This window comes from Xiphias gladius, chromosome 7 (genome assembly GCF_016859285.1).
Source record: "Xiphias gladius isolate SHS-SW01 ecotype Sanya breed wild chromosome 7, ASM1685928v1, whole genome shotgun sequence".
Taxonomy (NCBI): Eukaryota; Metazoa; Chordata; class Actinopteri; order Istiophoriformes; family Xiphiidae; genus Xiphias; species Xiphias gladius.
In genome coordinates, this window is record NC_053406.1 from 26,324,692 (window position 1) to 26,349,077 (window position 24,386).

At 44.2% G+C, this 24,386-nt stretch overlaps 3 protein-coding genes across 5 annotated transcripts in view; 1 reads left to right on the forward strand and 2 right to left on the reverse strand.

The window, feature by feature from the left end:
- Positions 1-418: 418 nt before the first annotated feature.
- Positions 419-8,257, reverse strand: srsf7a (serine and arginine rich splicing factor 7a). 2 transcript variants are annotated; one of them, XM_040130987.1, is made up of 8 exons: positions 8,003-8,257; positions 6,240-6,470; positions 5,830-6,003; positions 5,575-5,661; positions 5,188-5,229; positions 4,862-4,906; positions 4,009-4,107; positions 419-1,381 (listed from the first exon to the last, which is right to left on the reverse strand). In XM_040130987.1, the coding sequence occupies exons 2-8, from the start codon at positions 6,458-6,460 to the stop codon at positions 1,330-1,332; spliced, it is 720 nt and encodes a 239-aa protein (XP_039986921.1). In that variant the 5' UTR covers positions 6,461-6,470; positions 8,003-8,257; the 3' UTR covers positions 419-1,329. The 2 variants fall into 2 exon arrangements, with proteins under 2 accessions (XP_039986921.1, XP_039986922.1); XM_040130988.1 differs by lacking the exon at positions 419-1,381 and adding an exon at positions 2,577-3,011.
- Positions 8,258-9,853: 1,596 nt separating this feature from the next.
- LOC120792244 (WD repeat-containing protein on Y chromosome-like) lies at positions 9,854-15,385 on the forward strand. Its single transcript, XM_040131318.1, has 2 exons — positions 9,854-9,992; positions 12,813-15,385. Exons 1-2 carry the CDS (start codon positions 9,854-9,856, stop codon positions 15,383-15,385), a joined length of 2,712 nt encoding a protein of 903 aa, XP_039987252.1.
- Positions 15,386-15,573: 188 nt separating this feature from the next.
- Positions 15,574-24,386, reverse strand: part of LOC120791821 (sodium/calcium exchanger 2-like) — a 30,432-nt gene continuing 21,619 nt past the window's right edge. The window contains exons 8-11 of one of the 2 annotated variants that reach the window (XM_040130561.1): positions 24,187-24,311; positions 21,453-21,552; positions 19,361-19,636; positions 15,574-18,298 (exon numbers count right to left, since the gene is read on the reverse strand). In XM_040130561.1, coding sequence (XP_039986495.1) covers positions 17,922-18,298; positions 19,361-19,636; positions 21,453-21,552; positions 24,187-24,311 — 878 coding nt within the window. In that variant the 3' untranslated portion in view covers positions 15,574-17,921. Of the gene's footprint in view, positions 18,299-19,360; positions 19,637-21,452; positions 21,553-24,186; positions 24,361-24,386 lie in introns of both variants that reach the window. The other variant, XM_040130562.1, reaches the window with a different exon arrangement.

Consider the following 24,386-nt stretch of genomic DNA (forward strand, 5'->3'; position numbering starts at 1 on the left):
CTTGTGATTTGAGTGAAGGCCAATAGGAGAACACACAGGGTAAACGGCATTTTTGACGTAACATTTCCGTCATTTAATCCAACAATGTATACATAGCTTTTCTTCTGATAAATAACCTGAGGTGCTTTCATGGGTTCACATATATAAAGAGAAATCTAATAAGTGGTATTGATTACTTTGACTTTTGTTCCTTTAACTGTCAGTGTATTTGTAGAAGAGTGCGTAACATGCCGTTTTTGCACCTGTAGTTTAAAACCTGTCCTTTCCATTGCACACAAATACAGAAAAAACACAGATGTGTAACTCCACTAATACACCACTAATAACAAAATACATTTGTAATGGAAACCTGCAGCTAACATATTCAGTATTTTCTATGAGTGAATAAAATGAATGAACGAAATAAAAGACAGTGAGGTAAGTTGAAGAGGTTTATTCAAAAATAAAACGGCCACTGTCTTACCAAATAACAGGACCAAACTGTTAAAGCAGCCCTTACAGAGAAAAAAAAAACCCAAAACAACCTTGAGAACTGTATTTATTTTAAAAATCAAAAAGGTCACAGGAAAAAAAAAAATCAGAAATCAACACATGGGGGGAAGAAAAAAAAAAAAATCTATTCAGCAGTATAGCTGATCAGGTGTGTAAAAAGGGGCAGTGCAGCACAGAAACAACAAACAGTAGGAATGTGACGTTGTATTTAGAGGCATGCAGGCCAGAACGTATGTCATTATGAGAGGAACACTTAAACAGCGTCTGAACTCAAAAATCACACTGCAGTGCAACACACACAAAAAAACAAAAAACAACTATATATATATATATATATATATCTTTGCAGATTCTCAACGTGGAAAAATTTATGAGAGTTCACAAATTTAAGAGTAGGGAATAAAATCAGGTTTAACGATACCATATGCACGCCCTCAAGAACCGCATCAACTGGGCTATCTTCAACTGCAGTTTACTGTATGAACTGCCCGAACCACTGCTAAAAGCCCGCAACATCAAGTATTACACCTTAACAAAGTCGTTGCCTCTTAAACTTGCTACGCGCAACTTCTGAGGAGAGCATCAGGAACATTTAAAACAATCCCTGTCCAATGGAAACTGACTTCTGTCTGTCTGCTATTCTGACTATAGGTTAAACAATCTGAGGCTGCGCAACGACTACAGTCCTGGGGAGAAAATGAAACTTCAACGACTGAGACTAGACACACAAGTACAAAAAAAAACAGCTGCTTTAGGGCTGTAAAAGCAGACATGGTGCAGGGGTTGAGGGTCTGTCTGTTAAGGACAGTGGGGGGGGGCACTAATAGTCTTCTTCACTCAGTCGTCTGCTGGCGTAGGGCTGCGGTTTGGACTTGCTGAGCGGGAACGACTGAAACAGAAACAGAGAGACGTTAGCTCGCCACAGGGGAGGCTGGAAGAATGATCAGAAAAAGAGAGAAAAATTTCCCACATTACCCAACGTCTTAATGCAGTGAACAACTTCTGTGCCAGACTGGATGGACGCTGGTAAGGGTGGCAGGAAAAGTCTGGGCACCTCTGGTCAAACTTTGTTACCGTGAAAAGTTAAGCGACTAAAAGATGAACTGAATCTTCAAAAGGCACAGAGTTAAAGATCGAACATTTCTTTAGTATTTTCTGGTTCTTTCCTTTTTTCACTTTAACACAAACGATAATACACTTATCCTTCTTCAAAATTTGAAAGGAATGTTTCACCTTTAACTTTGTGCCTTCGGGAGATCAGTTCCTCTTTTACTCGCCCAACTACTCACAGTAACAGAAAGTTTGACCAGAGGTGCCCGGACTTTTTCAGGCCACTGATTTTTATTTTTATTTTTTAAAAGTCTTTCTTTAAGTGTCAGATTCATCTCCTGCAACTAATCTCTATTATTGAGAAAAATAACTGTCCAGGGACAAAAGCTTAACACATAAATGAACCCCCAGGGCAAACAAACACCCATTCAAACAAATGACGAGTCCCTGAAACCATCGCCTCACTTGCTCCTAGAACAGATTGTTGGCATAACTTCTTCTCTAAGTGGAGGTTTAGGACTTAATCCTTCAACAACTACATACACAGAGAGGGAGGCAGCACAAACGGAGGGAAACTGCTCTATAGCATGACCAGAGGGGTAACTACAGTTTTGAAAGCCGCCACCACTACTCTCGCACTGAGTTTGAGCACTAAAGCAGATACTACAATGGAAAAGCAGCTTAAAAGGGCAATGATGTTGCGACATGTGTGGCACAAGAAGAAAAACATATCTGACAAAGCCTCCGCAGAGATATCTGCCCATTAAAATTCATGTTGCACTCAGTCACCCACGCACTCTCACATGCAGCCACACATCTGTACCGTATGTCTGTGCATGCTTGTTAAAAGGCTCAACTTTTCACCACCAGTTTTTCCAGGCTACATCAAGTCTGTGCATTCTTCTTTCATCATCAACATGAGCTTGTCAGGGGGTTTGATTTTTGGTTACCTTTGGAGACAGTGGCAGAAACAACAAGTACAGAGAAGCGAAGGATGAAAGGACTGAAGGACGGATGACTACAACTCGGGGAGGCTCTTGAAGACTGATCTCTCGTCAGCTCTCTCTGTCTCTCATTCTCTCACTTTCAGAAGCTAAGACAGAGGCCGAAGAACTCTGGTAGGTAGGTAATGGATTTAAAAAGGTAGCGGTCGAACTCTGATCTGTGTGGGTCAGCCCTCTGGTACATCTGAAGGCTGGCTGGCTGGGTGGGTGACTCTAGTAGAACAACTGTATGTGTGCGCGGGCTGATCTTGTCTGAGCGTGTGCGTCGGTTGAACAGACGGTCACCCATTCACTGTGGGGAGGGTTCGGTCGGTAGGTCGACCTCTTTCTCGCTGTCTAACACCAGATGCAGGCGAAGGCTGATCTCAGGTCAGCGCTTAGTCACCCTCCCGCAGGACGTACACACCGCCAGCTGGCAGACCCTGGGCCTGGGATCAGCTGGCAGTGCCCAGCTCCCATCACACGCTTTAAAGAAAATATGAAAAATAAACAAAACTGTGCTGCAAAGATGCTTACCGTTAGTCACACCAACGGTGCTGTTTTGTCTGATCTCAGCTAATATTTTCTGGAGAGTTCTCTCGATCTAGCCAAATTCAGGATAGCGAATTAAAATTGAATCAAGTAGTAAAACATTTACAATGCTATCCCTGACCATCTTTACTTAACTCTTGTTAATCCAATAAATAGATTTTTCTCTCTTGCTGATTCAGCCAAAATTTTATTATTTAGAACAGAGCTACATCTAGGGCGGGTGAGGTCAAGGGAAAGCAAGAGTACAGAGGATATGGTTGCACCTGACTGGATTTAGCTGCTGTGAGTCTGAACAGTTTACAGGCTGAGCCAGACCGTCTTTCATGTGCTCTTTTTTCAAGATCACGTGGGACTGATGAAGAGCTACACTGAGGTCAAACAATGCTGACAGGGCAGAGCTTTCAAGCGTTGGAAAAGAGAGCACAAGAGAGAGGTCTAATCTTTTCATCTACTTACACTTCCCTAATTCAGACAGAGGGCCCAAGTCCCTGTCCTCTAACCCCTCCACTCCACTATTGGCCAACAGCAGAGGCAGAAGACATGGCACACGATGCAGGTCTCCCTGTGCCGAGGAGGCGGCGGGGTCTCGGCGGTCGCCCGTCTCGTCGTCACGTGGCGGTCGTTTGGTGGCAGCATGACGCGCCCGGGTGGAAGGAGGGTCTATTTAACAGTCCTCCCCTGCCTAGGATGGAGCGTCTAGCTCTGGCTAGCGTGAAGAACATAACTGACCCTTCCCTTGGAACGCAAGACAGTTGTGGTCTGAACTGTTCTATCTAAAATCTATAATGGATCATGTAGACCTTACTTGGAGCTTCTTCCTACTGAGGTGTTACATACTTCTAAATGTCTTATGAGAACTAAGCACTAGAAACTTATTAGACAGCCTACACCCTGTTTCAGTGAATGAGAGACATCTGGACTGAGGGTTTACCTGTTCCTCTTGTGGTTAGCCGACTGAGATCGTGAGCGGGATCGGGAGACGGAGCGTCCTCTGGGCGCAGAGCCGGACCGAGACCGAGATCTGGAGCGGCTGGAGGAGGGAAGGAAAAAAAGTTTACTTGCAACACTATTGAATGATAAAGCTGGGATTATGTAAAAATCTTTGTAAACCTAAGCAGAAAAGGGTTTCACTGGTAACCGGAGGCTGCAGACATCCTCAAACCTCCTACATCTCATTGTGTGGTGCTGACCCGCCCCTCAAGCAAGCGGACGGGTTGATTCAACAACCCGTCAGAGAAAACAAGTTTTCCGTTTGTTTCGTTTGAGTTTGGGAGAAACTTTCAGGACATAACTGCCACAAGTCATCCTGTAGCAGAGCACATGAATATAACCTCCTCTTCACTGCACTTAAAGTCGTTGCCCTCTTCGTCACCGTCCGGTCCATTTATGTGGATATATTCAAATTTTTCGACATGAAAAATTTGACATTTTTGACAGTGTGACTTGCTAAACGTGACACTGTACACTATACCTCCTATCTGTACAGGTTTTACAGAAAAGCCCGCAGGAATGCGTCTGAATGACGGCCACGTGTGTTGGCCCACAAGCCGCCGGACCGTGGCTGGTCCAGCCAAAAACGTGATTTGCAGAGAGCGGGTACATCTTACAGGGATAAACTGGTTTATTGATTTTTGTAAACACAGCCAACACAACTGCAGCGACCATCACAAAGCAAAACAATTTTACTCTGCGCGTCTCATTCTACAGTCACGTCACCAGGACGTGACGGGTTCCAGATACAAACTGTGTAATTAGGGTTTAAACATGCAGCTTACACAACCTACCTTCTCACCGGAGTCCTGGACTTGGAACGGGCCGGGGAGCCGGACCTAATGTTACAGGAAATACAGTGGGTTTAATTACAGCTGTGGTGGAAACGACAGCAACGCTCAAGGCGTTAACGAGCGGAGGGAGGCTGAACAAATTACACGCGCTGCACGAGTGCTTAATTGGTCCCTGAGGGAGGTAATGATCGTCGGTCCAGCCCTTCAGTCCTCCTCCCAGGTGAAAAAAAAAACTTGACTAACAACCCCGATGAGGAGCAGCTTGCAAACAACACAAAGAGCACCGCCATGACAGTTAACTTCAGTTCAACAAGCTCCGTTCTCACCTGCTCCTGCGTCTGGAATAGGATGGAGATCGGCGGCGGCTCCTGAAAAATAAACAAGAGGCTCATCTGATTATCATCATTTATTATTCAATATAAAAACAACCGTGTGCACGTGTTAATTAACTCTTGTAAGATAGAAGGCCCAGTTCCAGAATTTAAAACAGGGAAAAGCTCTTAATCTGCTTTGAAAAGTGACTCATCAGTTTAGATGTCAATCTGGTTCTCTGCGATTCGCTGAGGTTGATATCACCTGTAGCTCACACCACCACATTCGGGCTCAGGGGCATTTTGGTCTGGGTGCTGTTTTCACATTGTAAACAACCAACAAGAACCTCCATTTCCTGTTAGTATTTCATAATGTGCAACCGTGTTTAGATCCTGACTTACCGGCTGTGGCTACGGCTGCGGGAGCGAGAGCGATAGCGGCGTCCACGGGACCTGGACCTGGACCTGGACCTGGACCTGGACCGAGACCTGAAATGGAAAGACAAAGTTTTATTCCCGTCTGTCCTCTGCTCCTTTCGTGGTACAAGACGGAAAATACGGTTTGCATCAGAGCAACAAATGCTGAGCTCCGTGAGCGTAAACACCTAACGCGCACTGAAGAACCACAACCACGTGCAGGAGAGACTATTTCTTCACCTGCTGCGACGGCCCCTCTTGCTGAAGCGGTAGCAGTCGTAGGCGTAGTGGCCCCGGTCCCCACACTGGTAACAACGATCGTTGGGGTCGAACTGGCGTCGGCTGGGGCGCCCGCGGCCCTTCCTGGAGAGGCCCGTCGACATCTCCACACGAACACGGGAACCACAAAGGACCCTGAGCAGAAAGGAGGTCAGCAAGAGGCCAGCGACGGGAACGGTCGAGGCACTTTTGTCTTCCTAATTTCGTAAAATGTGACTATTTTTGTTAATTTTGTCTGTTACGAGGTAGCACGGGTAAAGAGCAAAACGTGAGCGCTAAACACTGCCGTGGGCCATTTTTGTTAAATCTTTATGTTTACTGCGCTTTAAATGTTAATACAAAGAGACTACTGAAATAGTAAAAACACTCACTTTCCATCCATGCCTTTCACAGCATCTTCTGCATCTCTTGGATCCTCAAACTCCACAAAGGCGAACCCGGGTGGGTTCCTCGCCACCCAGACGCTTCTCAGTGGGCCATAATAACTGAACGCCCGCTCCAGCTCCCCCTTGGCAGCACCATTGCCCAGGTCACCCACGTACACTTTACAGTCAGTGGCCCGAGACGAACTACGAGAGGAGTAGTATGACATCTCTCCTTGCCTGTCGGGAGAAGGGAGAAATGTGCATAAAGAAGAGCTGACACAGTTAGCTTTTATTACTCAATAATTAATCAGTCAATAAATTAATCCACAGAAAATTACTCTGTAACCAGTTTGATATCTTATCTTTTAAGCAAAACTGAAAGTCTTTAGTATTGGGACATATATAACAAGCCGTGTGAAGATGCCTCCTTTTTTCGCTATTTTCTGACATGTTAGGGATGAAAATCACTTAGTTGGAGCCCTACATTAAAGACGTAGGAGTCGGTGACCCTCTGCCACCTTTAAACCTTTAGCCTAATTAGCATTACATTTGCAGGGTATCTAAGTCATGAAGCCTTAAACTGCCATTCATCCTGGCCTGCTGTAGACAGCAACGCTAGTTCTAACTTTTGGCTACTGGGAGATGGTCAAATAAATGGATAAATGGATCAAATAAATAATGAAAAAAGTGTCTTTTTTAAAAAAAAATCCAAAACCTTAAATTAAATTATTATTCATAAGACCAAACTGTCTATAGGACCATTTGTAGTTGTTTGGTGTCTCTATAAAACATTTCACTTCACACACAGAGGTCAACCTGCTCATTGTTCAATTATATTACTAGGAATTATTGTTAAACACAGCGGGGGAGTTCTGCCAAAAATGCCCCGTCAATGCCCGTAGCGCAAAACTAATGAACAAGAAAAGCCCACTATTTGTGGATATCATCCTCTCTAAAAGGAGAAAACCTGCTGTTTTTTGTCCATGTGTCATTGAAAGCTGAATGTTGGGGTTGTATGCGTTTGTTCCCACACACACACACACACACACAACCATAGCTGCTGATTAGAGGAAGTTTATTGAACCCAGGGAGGGGGAAGGGGGGTCCTTTCAGTGCCCCTGGTCGGGTCAAAGCTGACTGTGTTCAACACGGCGTGATCTGTGGCGCTGGAAGAGGTCTCCGGGGACCCTGGTAGGAGGAGGGTTTAAACGCATCTCGTTTGGTGGCTCGGCAGGTGCAACAGCTCCACATGTGTCGCGCGGCCCGTTATTCGCGCCAAACACGCCCCCTCCAGGGCTACACCGACAGTCAGTCACGGCTGAGATCCGTTTCCATTCACGGACACGACTCGAGTCTATTTTTTTCCGAATGACACGGGGGCCGTTGGCGCGGCTCGTTTTTCAAACCGGGCCCGTTTGGTTCGGTTGCGCGAAGACACACAACTCGGCCCCTAAGGAGAACATTAAATGTCACCGTGATGATTATTTATCGTACCTGATTATAACGTGGACATTACTGTGCACATGTTCGCGGCAATTATCGACTCGAATCGTATTAACGACAGGACCGTTGAACCATTTCTAGCTCGCTAACACTTCATTACATTATTTGATGCAGGCGGATATTTCAATAGAAAGCTACTGAAATCAAATACACGATATACGTTTGGTGTGCGAGTCTATAAGTGGTTAAATCCATGGATTATTCGGAAGGCCTCGCTCTCCGCCCGCTCATAAACAATGGCGGCTGCACGCGTTAGCCAACGTTACCTTTCTCCCGCTTCTCCGTTGATTCCTGACTCCGTTCCGAGCACAAAAACGACTTCGGCCGCCTCACACAGCAGCCCGAGGTGGTACCTCGCCTATAAAGGCTAATTTCTGGAGGGTGAAGTCGCTAAACAGCCACTCTTACGAGCTCGAACGACGTCTGCACGTCTGTCCCACAGGTGACCGGGTGAGCCACCAGCAAGGAAAAACGACCTCGTGACCTGCCCCCGTAACGTCCGCATCTGCGCGGTAAGACACTTCCGGGTAAAAATCCCTTCGAAATCAAATGACCAAACGGAAGTAACTGTTTTTGTTGTTTGTCTTTGCGCCAACTGAATTCAGTCAATTACTATGTATTTTCATTTACTTCTATTTATTTTTAATTATATTTGTATTTTTTGTGTCAGTTGTTGCTGTATGTTGTTAAATGTTTCGGCAACTCGTGCTCTGTGTTCAAGATAATTGGTGTTTTCTATAGTTCTATTTGGTATTTTTAAAATGGTTCAAAAGACACGCCAAACATGTTTAGGGGCTGAATAGGAAACTCATAGAGACCAAAATCCTTTATATGACAGTAGGCGACCTTCTGATTCAAGAACTCGACTTACTAAGATAATTCCCTCGTCATTCAACGTACTTGCAATCGCGAGCTTCGACTGCCCCCGGTGACCACTGGAGGGTAGTGAACACTCACCATTATAGATACAGCGCTGTCTCTCGAAATGCATCACCACGGTCCCGGTGTTTGATAACGAAACGCACGTTAAAACCGATAATCACTGTCAATCCCTGCGTGTTTTTTTTTGTTTTTAATCCATCGAAGAATGCGGTGCTGCGGTTTCTTAGCGAGGCCGCAGCAAAAGCACCTGAAACGATCGTCCCGTGACTCGTTGTAATTCATTTCTGGTTGTGTCAGTGAGATTTGAAAGTGTTCTCTGAGACGGGTGTTGTGTCTGCACCCAGTGCTAATTCAGTGGCGGGAGATGTTCTCAGCTCTTCTCCTCGGGTCGGAGGGGCAACGCCACGGCGTAGAAATACTCTGTCGCAAGTAAAAGTCCTAGATTCACATCTGTACCTGCTCATTGGCACTTTGATATGCAACAAACAAACAAATGAACGAATGGATAAAAATACATTTAAAAAACGAGTACTCTATGCAGAACGGCCCATTTCAAAATAATATACCGTACATTACGTTATTGTCTTATCATTATTGACGCAGTAACGTGTTCATCTCTTGTTGTAGCCGGTGAAGGCAGGACACATTTTTGTAAACTGCTGTGTAGTTTCTGAATTTCTCCTGGGGTTCGATACGATCCCATCTTATCCCAACAATAATAATACATCCTTCATTTCTTTCACTTCTGATAATCATTATCATCATTATAAACAGCAGGAGCAGTACAATAACACTACACTAGTCCAGCAGTGTCAGCGCTGCAACTAAAGAATATTTTCAGTACTGATTAATCTATCGATTATTTATTTTTTCCCATTTGTTTCGTCTATAAAACGCTAGAAAATGTAAAAATGTCACAAGTTCAAAGTGACGTCTTCAAAACGTGGTTTTGTCCGACCAACAGTCCGTAACCCAAATACTGTATTTTCAATTTACTGTGACATAAACAGAGAAAAAGCAGCAAATCTTCACATCTGAGGAGCTGAAACTGGAGAATGTAATGATTGTTTTCTGAATAAATAACAATTAATCCAATAATTGAAATAGTTCCCAGTTGACTTTCTGTTGATCGACTGACCGATTCAGGTCTAAGTAGTGTCGGAGAATAATAATGGAAATTCTCCAGCAAAATGACTTTTGATTGGCGTGAATTAAAATGAAGTCATAATGGGCGGATGTGCTTTGCCCTCTCCCTGGCACCTGTGCACACACCAAGTGAGCATGAGGCCACGACTTCGGACCTGCGGTCGGCCTGCAACTCTCGGCGCCGACGCTGCGTACGAGGGGCGGCCGCTGTTCCGTACTCGGCCCACGGTGAGTCTGGCCGCTGCCCGCTCGTTCAGTGCAGAAATAACGACTCGCACACGTCACACCTTGAAAATAAATAAACTATATTCAAATACGGTCAACTTCACTTGATTAAAGACCTTCATTTTCTTTCAGTGACACGTTACACCTCATGCCATGTTCTCAAAAAGAAGTCGTCACTTTTCTCTAAGAATTTTTTTTTCTGCATTTCATAAAAAAAACTTTTTTATGTCATCTTCAGTTAATAATTTATTACAGTATTGATTAAATGTATATATCTATCACATGATATTGTAGTAACTCGGTCATTATTTCCCTAAGAAGGTTCAGGCAGAGAGAAACTTTCATCATCACAGGAAAAAAGAAAAAAAAAACTTCACGGAGAGACACACTGAAGAGCAAGACCTGGGAGGGAGCGAACGGGAGGGCAAGAGGAGGGGCACACTAACACGGACACAGAAATATCCTACACCAACAAACAAAAAGATGACCTGGGATGTTGCTCTTTGCAGACAACAGAGCGGCTTCTTTTCACAGCCTCTGAAGGTAACGAATCAAATCTGCAGTAGACGCTGAGTCCGTGAACGCGTCTGTTTCTGTTCAGTGTATCTGTGTGGAGTTGTGGTTGCGTCTGTTGTCTGCCACTTGCTCGTTGCGTGTCACCAAGCGCCTCTGGTGTTTGGGATTGTGGGGAATCAACCTGATAAAAACATTCCTCTAGGCGTCCATCGCAGTAGACCATGCTGCTAACACACATACACGGGGGTCGTCATGCATCTGCAGAGGAACACGGAGGGAAGCAAACACAGACGCACACGGGGGGAGGGAGGGAGGGGAGGCATCACATCTAGCTACAGAACAGCAAAGGCCGAAGCCAGACAGTTAATACAGAATTTCATGGGAACGAGGAACATTGTCCGGACGTTGTGGACAGTTCTGTGTTCGGGTGTGGAGCCACATCTGGGTCACATCTGCTGGGACAAAGCTGGGAGCGCTGGGCACATGATCAGAGCTGCTCCACTCTGTGGTGCCGCTGGTGCTGATGGTTTTTTTTTGTTTTGTTTTGTTTTTTTTACCCAGTCATTGGTTACAAAAGAGTTCAGCAGACCTGTGTGTGTGAGTGTGTGTGTGCTTGTGGTGTAATCTTGGTCCCACCCGGTGGTTCAGTGAGTAGACTTCAGTTAGGCTACTGTTGGAGGCTCACACACCACTGACCCGCCTCGCAGCCAGCATTCAAAACCCGCAGAAGCTCCCCGTCTAGCTCGCGCCGACCCGAGACTGACTGACAATCACACTGGTAATGTTCCAGGCCGTTTCTCCATGTAAACATGCTACTTACACTCAGAACCGGACGCCGAAGTGTACGTCGGCGGAAGGTAACAACAAACACTGCAGCAGAAAAACATGAGAACTGACCACTCGTCACAGCCACTAATGACATAAGACGTGTTTGAAGTTTTTCCTGTATTGCACGTTGAAACCAAGCTCCTCGGACTTAAGCCCCACAAGGACCTGCGGCACAGTATATCTGTAGATAAATAATCTTCTTGTAAATAAATAAACATCTAAATAATCTCGCGAGAAGAAATATAAACAAGTAACACGGACACAAACAAGTCAGCGGACAAAGTATTGAGATTAAATGAGATGAGCCTGTGTGGTTATGAAACACGCCACCGTCTGAGCAGTTCAAAGGGGAGCTTCCTCTGTGGAAAATATATCAAAATCTAATCCACTAAATTCAGTAGCAATGTAATCTACACTACCGACTCTATATACTGACACTACTCTAAACATTGTTTAAAAGTACAAAAAAATCTACCTCAGCTACGTCTGTAAGGAAAAGATACAAAACTGGTTTTTAGAAAGTTTACAAAGTACAGTCAGTTAAGGGTAAACGAATCCAATCTTTCTGATATTATTGTGTAGAATAACAGCAATAAGAATTTCCACTTGTGTGTAGCACTTGTCATTTGTGGGTCAAATGCACCTGCAGCACAAAGAACAATGTTCTCGCAGAAGTATTTCAACGTGGCCGACGTCAGGCAGCGAGTGTAACAATAACTATGTTGCTGTGTCGACGTGATAAATCTTCCTCATGTAGAAAAAGATGCTGGACTCTGAGCTGATAGTTAATATCATACTAGCATGTTACATTTACTTTGACATTTTTTCAGCTTCATGTGTCCGCGTTGAAAGTGAAAACCCTGAAACGTCGGCGTGTGAGCGTCACAGCGAATCCGAGGATTTCTGCGTATTTGGTGTTTTTCACCGGTTTGAACGTCTATTTAGCAGCCGGTAGTTTCAGTAGCTTGTGAACGTTTCACTGTATGTTTACACTCTGACACGCAATACTGAGCAACACACACATGCCTCTAGGGGCAGTTTTTTCTAACGCGTTTTCCACTGTAAACGGCCTCGGCCATGGTAGTATGACTGTAGAACTGTACAGATTATTTAGTTTCAGATTAGACAGTGTGGACCTGTCAGTCTGGAGAACATCAGATGATAGACTTTAGTTAGTCCTTTTAAACAATGTGCAGACTATCCATCAGAATGGAAAGTCATTTCGGGCTTGTCTGGTGCTTAAATCCGTGTACCTTCGTCTCAGTCGATTTCGTATTCTGAAATGAAAATTGGAAAATTAAAAAAATGGCTTGTAACAATGTTTTAAAAACAGAAATGGAGCTGTTTTCCGTTTAATTTTGTCCTCGAGATGGAATTTTGTGTTGTTTTCCTGTTATGGATTTTCATATAATGAGTCAAACACGAAAAATCCAGTTTCCATTTCTACAAAATGCGAAACTGGGGTGGGGGTATATAAAGAGGTTGTGAGGATGTTTCGAGAGGCTGATGCTGATGGATCTGGAGGGCTGGACATGGAGGAATTCTGTGTCGGGATGGGGCAGTTATTCGGCTCTGTGAATGTGGAGGACCTCAAAATCCTCCACATGAAGATTGACGCAAACTGTGATGGAACTGTGGACATTGTAGAGTTACTAAACTTCCTGCTTACTCAAAGGACGGGATCAGAAGGTTTGGATTACAAAAATCAGACCTTTCCCAGACCTATCAAAATCATACCCGTGGATCACTATGAATCCATCGTCGGTCTGTTATTCCGTCCCTCCGTGGATGACAGGGAACCTGATGGTGATTCCGAGTTTACAACAGGACAAACCAGGACTTACCAGAAAGGTCAATACCTCTCCATCAGCTCAGATGGTAGGTTCAACTTCTGGACCGACAGCTTTGACGCCTCATACACAATTCCGTTATACATCAAATCAAAGACGACACTTCCTTTCTCTCAAGAGAAGAAAATGCGTGTTAATGACATGGTGTACCTCAGAGAACTCAAACAGGTGGCTATCTCCAGTACTGACAGGGAATTGTTCTTCTACAATTGCAAGGAGTTACCTGAGCTGTTGGCAATCAGTCACTCTCTAATAGTGGAAGAAAGCATTGTGAATGCCATGAACTACCAGTCCAATGGCACTAAAGCAGTGTTTTCCTTTGGTGATACGGAAGGATATTTGTATGTGTTTATCTCCTACAAAATACAGGCAAATGGTCTCTTCTGTCCAAAGGCGTACGAGAGAATTTCTCTGCGGGAGTACCCCACTGTTTATGTTTCAGCCCTGTTAGAAAACCCCTCTGGAGACTTCCTGTGTGTTAAAGTCGCCATCTTCAATGATACGTGCAGTCAGATCCAATACTTTCCCACGTTGGACTCATTTGCCATCTGCGGCAGCTTCTGTAAGACGATGACCCTCGTTGCCCTCCATAAGTCATGCAAAACCAAAGTTTCAAAGAAAGTCTTCAAGAGCAGGGGAGTTTATGGTTTTTTCGCATGCGTTGAATACTCCCCGTCAGCTGAGCGTCTGGTGACGGGTGGTACAGACGGCTTACTGCGGCTGTGGTTACCCGACCAAACCGTGTCCTATGCACCCCCATTAACAGGACACGTCAAACCCATCACCCACATTTTGTTTAATGATAAGGACAAAATATTTGTCAGTTTATCCGAGGACAGGAATGTACGTGTGTGGTCCGAGAATGCCTGGCTGTGCATTCAAAGCTTCTACGTTCGCGGTATGGGACTGGCCCCGATCTCCAGAGTCTTTTATAACACACATAACAATGAGTTAGTCCTGGCTAACTCAAATATAGGAAAATGCCTTGGAAGGGGAACAGATGTTTTCAAAAACATGTTAACATCCCATGACAAGCCCCTGTGCTCTGCACTATATCACAGCCTTTTCAAACAGGTCATCTCTGTTTGCCAGGATGGTGTGGTGACAGTGTGGGATATCCTAACAGGAGTGGCCATCATGCAGTTTAAAGTCACTCAGGATCAGCATGTGGGGCTCACTGCCATGTCATTTGACAAAACAGGGCGCAGACTAATCACAGTTTCTCAGGATAGGAAAGTGAGACTGTGGAACTTTAATGATGGAACAGAGCTTGGCGTTCATCCTGTGACCGTGCCAAAGGAGGTGACAGGTAGCGTCTGCATAAACAATAGGTTGTTTGTGTCAGGAAGGAACTGCAAGATCATTTTTGACCTGGACATGGAGCGATATGACAGCAGATTTTTGGAGCACTATTATTTGGACGACATTTCCTCCATGGATTTGCACGAAAACACACTGATTACCGCCTCCAGCAATGGAAATATCGTCATCTGGGACGCCGACACGCTCGAGGCTCTCTACTGGCTTAATGTCACTAAGAGCCCCAAAACACACATAGCGGGCAAAAGTGCTCAAGGCCCGACTGGGAGTCTGGCTGTGGAGGAGAAGCCAAAACCTGTCAGAGACACTGGGAGAATTCCGCTACATAAAAAATCTCCAGCTCTGACAGAGAAAAAGACTGGTGTGACTATCAGTCCTCTCATTATATGTCTGAGGACCAGGGCAGTCAAGGTCGACACAGCCACGCTGCTGACTTCTGCAGAAGGCTACATCTATGCCTGGTCTGTTATTAGCAAGGGAGGGCTGTTAGGAAAGTTCAGGGCTGTGAATGTTGAAGGAGCAGTCATTGCAACCATGTCAACCGATGTCGACGAACAGATACTACTCACGGGGGACAGTACCGGAAGGATTTATCTGTGGGACATTCAGAGATTTGGATTTAGAAAATGGGCAGACAAAGGGCCATTTGAGGATATAAATGGCTGGCGTGTGTCAATTTGTCCACCTCCACTGTTGGGCTCCTGGCAGTCCCATCTTACACGGGTGGTGAGTGTTATATGTGATACTGCTTGTAAAAACATAATTACAGCAGGTTTGGACTGCAATGTCCGGCTATGGACAAACGCAGGCCGCTGCCTAGGCCTCTCTGGAAGAGATCGATGGCGACTAAATAATCGTTGTCAGCCCGCTTGCTTTTTGTGATTGCAAGCAGAACTTTTGGCACAAGCCCGATTCCACTTTCCCCCCACTGTGGCAATCCACGGACAGAAGGGAAACGCCAGGGAGGTGAAGGGACAGTCAGGGAGAGAGCTGCAGGCCGTAAACAGCTGTTGCTACACGGCCTCTCCTGCTGATTTTGAGGGATTATGGTGAATGCTGTGATAATTAAACAAGAACAAATAATGCTTTGTTTGTGATGATGGTTTAGTTTAGTTTAGTTTTAACAGCGAGCACCTTGGCGTTGTCCAATGTGCTCCAGGCACTGTGGATTAATTTGACCCGCCGGAACAGACCACTGTTGTCTTGCACTTGTCTTGTGCTTATTTACAGACTGGACACAGACGATGCACGAACCTGTTGTTAACGTTGAAGGGTTGTTAGGGTTAATTAACCCCAGATATATGGTTCCTCATCAAGAAAAATGAAAAACTAAATTCCGAGCCTTTTTTCTATAAATTCAATTTCCTGTCAGAAAACGCTTTGATATCCACTTTTTCAAACTGAGTGAAAAAACATTTTCCTCATTTTCATTTTTTACAGTTTTCCAATTTTCGTTTCAGAAAAGGAAATCGACTGAGGTGAAAGATTTACTTACTAGTTCGCATATAAACACAGACGGGCGGGCAGGGACGAATTACGACAACCCCTTTCCACAGGAAGAGAAACACCCAGTGTTACGTGGGTCAGCTGAACCGGTGGAAACTTCAGACAGCTCATAGTTTTCCTACAGTGACTCTCCCTTCAGGTATTGCAAACTAAAACTTTGTCAACTAAAGACAAAAGAAAAACACACCACAGAAAGTTTTAGTTACATCAAACAAAATGCAGCCTGTGCAGTTTGTACAGCTGAAAGCTTGAAAACTAGTTTTTCACTTGAGAGTTTTCCTTAAGGCATTGTACGGGTGCTATCTTGAAGCATCAGTGTGGGGTAGACACACATCCTGCATCCTAACTAATGTGTAGAATAGGATCTTGTGTCCTGATCAATATGCTGCTGACTGAATATTGATGATTGGAATCTATTTTGACTAAATTAAATGACTTAAATTGTTATTTACTGGCTTCAGAGGCTTCACTGTATAAAGTAAAGTAACACTGTTGAGTCTTGTTCGACCGCCCATGCATGTTTGTCCGACATGCTGCTGTCACTAAAGATAGAGGGTTAGTCTGTCAGGATACATGCCACAGTAATGGATTAGTCTGTCGCTACACACAAACGCAGGGATGTAATCTACACGCGGATTCTGTTCATTCCCTTTTACATGTTATATATGTGACTTATTATGTGAAGATGCTCCGTATCTGGCTACACATGCAAAAAATAATCCTCCAGTTTGATATAAAAACCTCCGTCAGAGAGAGACACGTCTGACTGGAATGACGGCAAGATGCTGGGGAGGTATGGCTCTGAAAACCGTAAGCCACCTTTACACTTTTATTTTACCAGTTTATCATTCATTTGTTTGGTCAGCTATGACTTTAGTCTGTGTTTATCATGCTGTCATTAATTGTTTTTAAATGTTTGTGAAAACATTAAAGCAAATATCTGACTGCTGATTTTCCTTTTCTTTTCTGCTGTAATTTGACTTTGTGCACAGAAAAGTAGCTTCACATTCTGGGGGATCCTTTTTTTCCACCTTCTCTAACTTCTTTCAGTGGAAGGCATCACTATCTGACTCCTGAAAACACTCCACTCTGTATTTACACTGGTTTTTACTATTTACAGCGCATGTGGAGAAAGGCCTTCACCTACACCGTGTATTAGACAAGCATCGCCACTTGATAAGAATCTCCCGTAGTAAACAAACTGAATGTTATTGTTACTGTAAACATTCCACTCCTTATTTCACACAGCTCTCCACCTCCTCAGTGAAGACATGTGGAGCCGTACCAGAGGAGGTGGGAGGGACAGGTTTTGTTGTAGGAAAACAAAGGTTGTTTCTTCGATGAAACTCAAGACGGAGAAATTTTGTCCGACGTGCACTGGTTTCTTTTCCATCTTAACACTAACTGGCCTGATGCTCTCATCGGTGGTCTGATTCTCTAATCCGACCTAAACGTACCTGACTTTAAAAATAAACTTCCCTGCCACAGAAAGAAACAGCACTCTAGCGGCTGACCCTGTCTTTACCTCTAAAACTCCACAGTTACTCTCTCTGTCTTCTCCCTCCTGACGTTGCTGCAGCAGCCTTTCCTATTCACACTCCTCACCCCTCACAAACACTTCCTCTCACCCTTTATCATGCCAGTAACTGTGCCTGTGTGTGTCTGTTATGATCTGTTTACACATGTGTACATACTGTAAAGTGTGTGTGCGCGTGCCTGAACATGTATCTGTAGTATTTTAGTATCCCTGCATTAAAGATCAGGACACCTACAGGCTGAAATGAGCCCTGTTAAACGAATGAATCTTACACTTTGTTGTTGCGTGTCGAACTGTGGACTGTATGGGCTGAATGCTAAAGTATATGCGCGTGTTGCTGTGCAGTATTCTTCCAGAGCTTTCTCCATCTCTTTTTTAAAAGCCGTTGATGTGGCAGTAGGCCTCCAGGCTGGAGAAAAGGATGTAGAGGAACCACAGACCCAGGAACAGCAGGCTGGTCAGGAGGCGGGGCACCTTCGGGCCGCCGAGCTCTCCGCCGATGGAGGGCCGGCGTCTGAACAGGAGCACAGCCATGCAGATGAAAGCGAAGATGGTGAAGAGTGTGACGGAGAAGGCCAGAGACCCCGGGTCCACCTTGAACTCCTTCCCCTTGATTCTCCAGTAGACGGCGGCCACTGACCAGGCCACGCCGATCCCCAGGAACACGTTGACAGCGTTGCTACCCGTGACGTTTCCAACGGACGCATCGGCGTGCTGGTCCTGCATGGCGGCCACTTTGCTGGCAAAGGTGTCTGGGACGAAAGGAAGAGGTGGAAAGAGTAAATCATTTAGGGCTGCATGCCGACACTCAGAGACAATTTACACCACGCAAACCCTTGAGGATCCTTGCCGCCATGGATGGATTACAGGATGGGCCCCCCCTTGGACCAGAGCAGCTGTTTGAAGTGACTTTTAACATTGAATTTGGAGAAGTCAGTCATACGACCACAAAGAGACACAAAACGACTACCACGAGACACAGAAAGACTACAATGAGACACTGCGTCTCTTTTGGTCTGGTGTGCTGGGTGTTATAGGCCCAAATAAAATGCCTTGGATAAAACTGCCTCTGCTGTCATTAGCAACGACATTGGTGCCAACACTGAGGGGGTCACACTTTAATACAAGAAAAAAACGTTTGCAATTGCATGAAGTCAATCAGAGGACTACACAACAGGCAATACAGTCTCCCTGCTTGGTGTTACTTCTAATGAAGAGCTTTAGTGAACTTGTGCAGGATACCTAGTATCAGACAGCATTTTAGTGGCCAGGTACACAATCACATGGTATTTTCTCTGTCACAATGTATCAGCCTCTTCAACTACAAAGAGTTCCTAAAACATGGACTCATGCTCTCGTTACCCTTGTAGCAAAAACATGAGAAGCCCAGAGTCCTGAACGACCTTGGACCAGCTGTCCTCACCTCTTTGGCAACGAAAAGCTTTGAGGAACTGGTTAAACCACAGATACTGAGGCAAGTGGAAGGGAATATGCACTTCAGTTTGCTTTGCTGGTGGAGGCTTTGAGGACACGGCACTCGCATCCTTACACGTGTTATTTCGGCAGAGAACCTTTGTTCGCATGTAAATGTAACTTTAAATGTCATTGGATGGATTGTAAATTTCTTGTCAAGCCTGTTGTTGCAGTGTGATTTATTCTTTCAAATGCTTAAAGTGGATTTATACATAAATTAGTTTTACGATTATCGCAAAAGTTCTGCTCATGCCACGTGGTCTGGGCAGCTACTAAATATCTCACGACGTTACATTCTATACTGTCCTGCTGTCACACCGCGAAAGAGGATTTTCGCTCACCTGGAATAGAAGTTCCCAATGCCACAAACACCACAGCGGTCACAGTGTCCCGGAGCCCCACGGTGCAGCCGAAGTGTGACGCTAAATCTCCGATGATGGCAGTGAGGAGGCCAACGACACTGATGGAGACGAAGAAACAGGCCCAGCCGTTCCAGTACTCTGTGGGCGGGACGCAGGCGAACAGAACCTTCCAGAAGACGGTGAGGAAATGCATGACATAGTCGTAACAAGATGGAAGGCGCTCCTCACGACCTTCCTCATCATCATCGCCGTCACCTGAGGGGAGAGAAACGGGAGGAACATTAGGCAAACGTCACGGAGAAGATTGGTGTCAGAGCAGTTTTAACAAGTTTAAAACGTGGACAGAAACTTCACAGTTCACACTGACACAGCTGATGCAAGATCAACAGGTTTCCTGTTCATTATATTAAAGGAACACGGTGATATTAAAATACAAACAGCATTCTGAGGGGGTTACGGTATATAAACATTCAACATACAGACTTTTAAGTCCAAACTCAGAGTGGAAGTGAACTGTTCATTCCACTAGATGGTGGCCTTGAATCACAAATCCCTCTCCCACCAACCATTCAAAGTTGAAGACCACAGAATCATTGTGACAGTCATTTGTATCTGTGTTCATGTGTTTCAGCATTATTATCATTATTGTCCAATGACAGCCATTGGATTTTTTTCAGTAATTCACAATTCTTAATTTTCTGATGTTTGTTCACGCTACAGTAGAAAAACCGTTTGTCTATGCAGGTACAATATACAGTTACTATCCCTTATTGACTCAAAGGACGGGCATACAGTACACCAAGTTACACGACGCTCAGGTGACTGTATTACGGCTGGCGACAGTGTCAGCACTGCCAATGACCCACTGAGCAAGGCACTGAGCTCCAAACTGCTCCTCTGGCTGTTTAACTACAGGCAACTGTGACCTCTCGGGAGGAAAAGCACGTCTGAGAAGAGGGAGCCCAGAGAATTATTGTTAACTGGGATAAACCTCTATTAACTCCATGTTCACATCTTAAAAAATGTTTTTTTTTATTTTTAATCCATCTGTTTAAAACAAATATTTAGTATTTTAATTGGGAGAGCTGACGTTCTGTGTAATACCAAGAGATCAGAAACACTTGTTTCAGTTCTGGTCCAGATATCAGGTGGGCAGTTGTAAGGGAAGTTAAACAACCTCCATGTAAATTAGTAGAATTGATACATTGCAATCACAACAGTTATGCAAGTTAATCGAATGTCACGCTGCGACAAGGGTTTGATAACCACTTTGCTTTCAGCCTGTGCAATATCAGTTTTGGGGCATGTCAGATGGTGGAGTAAACTCCTGGTGAACTTGCATGTAAATCGACGAGGAAAAACAGATGTAAGGAGAGAAATCAAAGCCATCTGCTCTCATATCTTAAAAATGCATCAAAACTCTCAATCAGCTGTTGGTGGACTTGTTTCACAGTGCAATCTACGACCGTCGTTTTGGACCGATGAACAAAAAGATGTCTCTCAATACTGTCGACTTTCATCTGGGACAGCCCAAAACAACACGGTGTGAACAGACAACACTGTCACAAAAAAGACAGACTGGGTTATTTTTCACAGGGTACAGATGTTTTAAAGTTTAGTTGGCAGGTTGGGTCCTTCGTTTACAATATGTTAAAAGGCTGATTTAATTCATTATCACTGAAGACAACAAGGCTGGGAACCCTGATTACAAAGCAACAGTAATTAGAGAGCTGGCTTAAGCATTGGGATACTTTGAAAAAAAGATGTTAAATCTGCTTTTTAAAAACGATTTATAAAATCATATTAAAACAAAGTGACTTTTAAAGTCACTATCATGTTGGGGAACTTAGGGCCCCGGGTTTAAAGAACCATTGTACTTTTACATATTCAGTTACGAATAATATACTTCGGTTAATCAATCTTTATAAAACAGCAGATTGTGAACGTTCATCAGACTTACAGCTTACAGTTGTTAAGAGTGGCTGAGTGTGTCCTTGGGCCAGCTGTTTGTTCCCTCCTGTAATATGTCTGTTTAAACACACACACACTCACACACAAACACACAGCTCACCTGCGCTGACAGTGACTGCCTCCACAAACTGTTCCCTCCAGGAGTGTGTGCCGATCACCAGCGCCAAGTTGGTCTTCTTAATGAGCTTGTCAACGGTGCTCTGTCAGAAGCACAACACACTTCATTAGCAACCAGTTGCAGCCGAGGATGGGTGACAGACTGACGGTGCAGCCAGACCAAAATCTGCCAGGCTAAATTTAACCTCTGTCACTGCCCTTAGAATCACTACAGCCCAGGAGCATCTTTGCCTCTCTGCTGTTTTTATTATTTCACTGTGCAAATATTTAACATGAATATATGAAAACAATATTTCCTGAATGACAGGTCTGTTGTGCCTGGACACTGGAGAGCCTCTTGAATTCATAGGTTAAAGTTCCATCACACTGAACTCTGTACGAAGAGAAGGAGGCGGGTCGACTCGTGACCGGAAGCGAATGCGTCTCGCCCCGTTTCATGAATCGGAAGTTATTTCTGGTGTGACTGCACCATCACTCAGGTGAGACTGAGCTTGTCAGCTGTGCTGGGTGGGGCCACAGGTTGGGAAAGGTGGGCCGTGTCTGTCTGTCACACATCATATCTGAAACAGCATTAGTCTGGTTTGGATAATACTTGGAGGAATAAGCTATTTGATCTTTTTTTTTTTTTTTTTTTTTTTAAATCACACTGAGTTCAAAAATAAGAAAACTCATCTCATCTGAGGCTGGAGTTTGAAGAGATTAAAATGATGGACACAATAAAACTTCTAAAGTTGTCCTACCAATTGTACACATGAAGTCCAGTTCCCTCGTCATGAGGAGTACGGTGATCTTATATGGCCGGTGTGGGTGTTTACCAGGTCGGCAAAGGTCTTATGAAAAATGGTACTGAGTTGCATTATTGGAAATGTAGGAAGAAAAAGTCAGGCTAAATCGGCCTCTGCTGCTTCAACTGTTACCACGGCTTTTTTTAAAGCAAACTTTTGACATTTTAGGACACGTGTTATTCACTTTCTTGCAGAGAGTAAGATGAAGTTCGATACCGCTCTTGTCTGTATGTTAAGCTTAGCTTAGCACAAACACTGGAAACAAAGGGATACAACTAGCCTGGCTCTTGTTAAAAGGCAGCAAAATCCACCTAGCAGCACCTCTCAAGCTCACTAATTAAGTTATGTTATGGAGGATAACGTGTTGTTGACCTGTGATTTTCCTTTTTAGAGCGATAGACTTCAGTAATTTTAACTACAAAATAGAAAAATGAGCAGACAACAGAGCCTACCTACCTGAAACATAAACACAATCTCACATCGCTCCATGCTCCACTATCACAAACAGGCACATCACTACGATGCTATTCATTTATTTGTGCCCACAGCAAACAGAGCTTCTCACACTGATCTCAGCGGAACTAAATCTAAATGCCAATCGCACCAAATTGCATTATTCCCCGAGATGATTCTCACTACCTGCAAGTCATAAGAGACAAGGCCAATTATATTTCCACAGGGGGCCGGCTGACTTCGTAACCACGTAGAGAATGAGAATATTGAATTTTAGTGGACTGTGTTTGGAGCCATGAAGGATCGACGGGCTCTCATTCATCTGTTTTGTTGCCCCTCTGTAATTAGTGCTCAAACGATCCTGTTGGTTTAATTGGCTGAAAGTGAAGCGGATGTTTGATATGTTTGCTTCCTCTGCTGAGTTGAACTTTTTCAAATATTCAGTGTTTATTAATTAGTATGTTATTTGGGAATAGTGTAGAAGAGCGAAAGATAACTTACATAATATAAGTAACTTTAACCAAAGGCGGCTTAAGCCAATGAACACTGTTGGACTATTTACTGTATGTTTGAGTGACGTTTGTGATTTCTGGGCTTTTGAAACCTTTGAGACACCCACAGCTTCACTTACATACATGAGCACTGATGACAGAAGGAGTTACAGTACTTGATGACTTTTAAATCATTTAAATCATATAACAGTGTAAGATTTAGTTCACGAAATCCATCCAGAATCTATCGTTTTATAAAAGCCCACACATTTCAAATATCTGGACTGTTCGCTGCCCGCTTCCCGCAGTGGAAGCCTGAAAGGCAGACGCAGCCGCTCTCTGTGAATGCAATGAGAGTTGGAGATCCTTCATGCCTCCAGCGGGCTGCTATATCAAGGACAACTTTCAATAATTCAAAACCCAAATTAGACCTGCTTGCTGAAAGAGGGTTAGGACCTGGGTTCACCAGTGTGAGAGAGAGTGTAAAGGTGGATTGTGTAACACTGCCAGAGAAGCACAGATCAAAAAAAATCAGTGCCCCAAACACTGTCTACAGTGCAGCGATTTTTGGCTTTAGGGAGGAGAAATGTTCAAATATTACTTAGACAGGCCTGGAAGTACATACTCTATATTTAAAGTCTCCAAATTGATTTTTGTTTTTCAATTTACCTTCTATATGACTCTGATCAGATTTATTTACACCACTTTATCTTTATGTGGAACTGGAACTTTCTTTGCCAGGTCTTTCCTTTTCATTATTTTTAATAAGAATAAAATGAACTGGTAATAAAGTTTAAGGTTTCTCTGGGCATTGATATTTATTGTGAGGACATTAGAATAACCTCAATAAAAAAAACAATGACCATTGCTGAAATGAACTGGCAGTGGCAGTCAGCTTGCACTTTGCTTTTACTACTTTTACACCGTGTGCAACACAAAACGCAAAGAGGGCGCTGAGGAGACCAGGTAAGGAAAATGAATGCTGCACCTTGAACTCATATGACTCCTCGATGACCACCTCCAGGCGGCTGTGCTCTCCCAGGATGGGCTTCCCCATCTCAGCTATCCTCCGGGCCTCCTCTTCCTCAGCACTCATCTGCCCCTCCACCCCCTCTGTGGGAAGAAGAGAAGAGGGAGGGAGGGAGGGAAGAAGGGAGAGGTACTGTGAAGGAAACGAGAAGGACTCCA

What these genes read in the sequence shown, in the direction of transcription:
- srsf7a (XM_040130987.1), bottom strand. Translation starts at nt 6,460, where the DNA reads ATGTCATACTACTCCTCTCGTAGTTCGTCTCGGGCCACTGACTGTAAA. An exon ending in CGCAGCCGTAGCCACAGCCG is followed by an intron (nt 5,230 to 5,574) that starts GTAAGTCAGGAT and finishes TTTATTTTTCAG; the next exon opens with GAGCCGCCGCCGATCTCCAT. An exon ending in GCTAACCACAAGAGGAACAG is followed by an intron (nt 1,382 to 4,008) that starts GTAAACCCTCAG and finishes TTTCTGTTTCAG; the next exon opens with TCGTTCCCGCTCAGCAAGTC.
- LOC120792244 (XM_040131318.1), top strand. Translation starts at nt 9,854, where the DNA reads ATGTGCTTTGCCCTCTCCCTGGCACCTGTGCACACACCAAGTGAGCAT. An exon ending in TGTTCCGTACTCGGCCCACG is followed by an intron (nt 9,993 to 12,812) that starts GTGAGTCTGGCC and finishes GGGTATATAAAG; the next exon opens with AGGTTGTGAGGATGTTTCGA.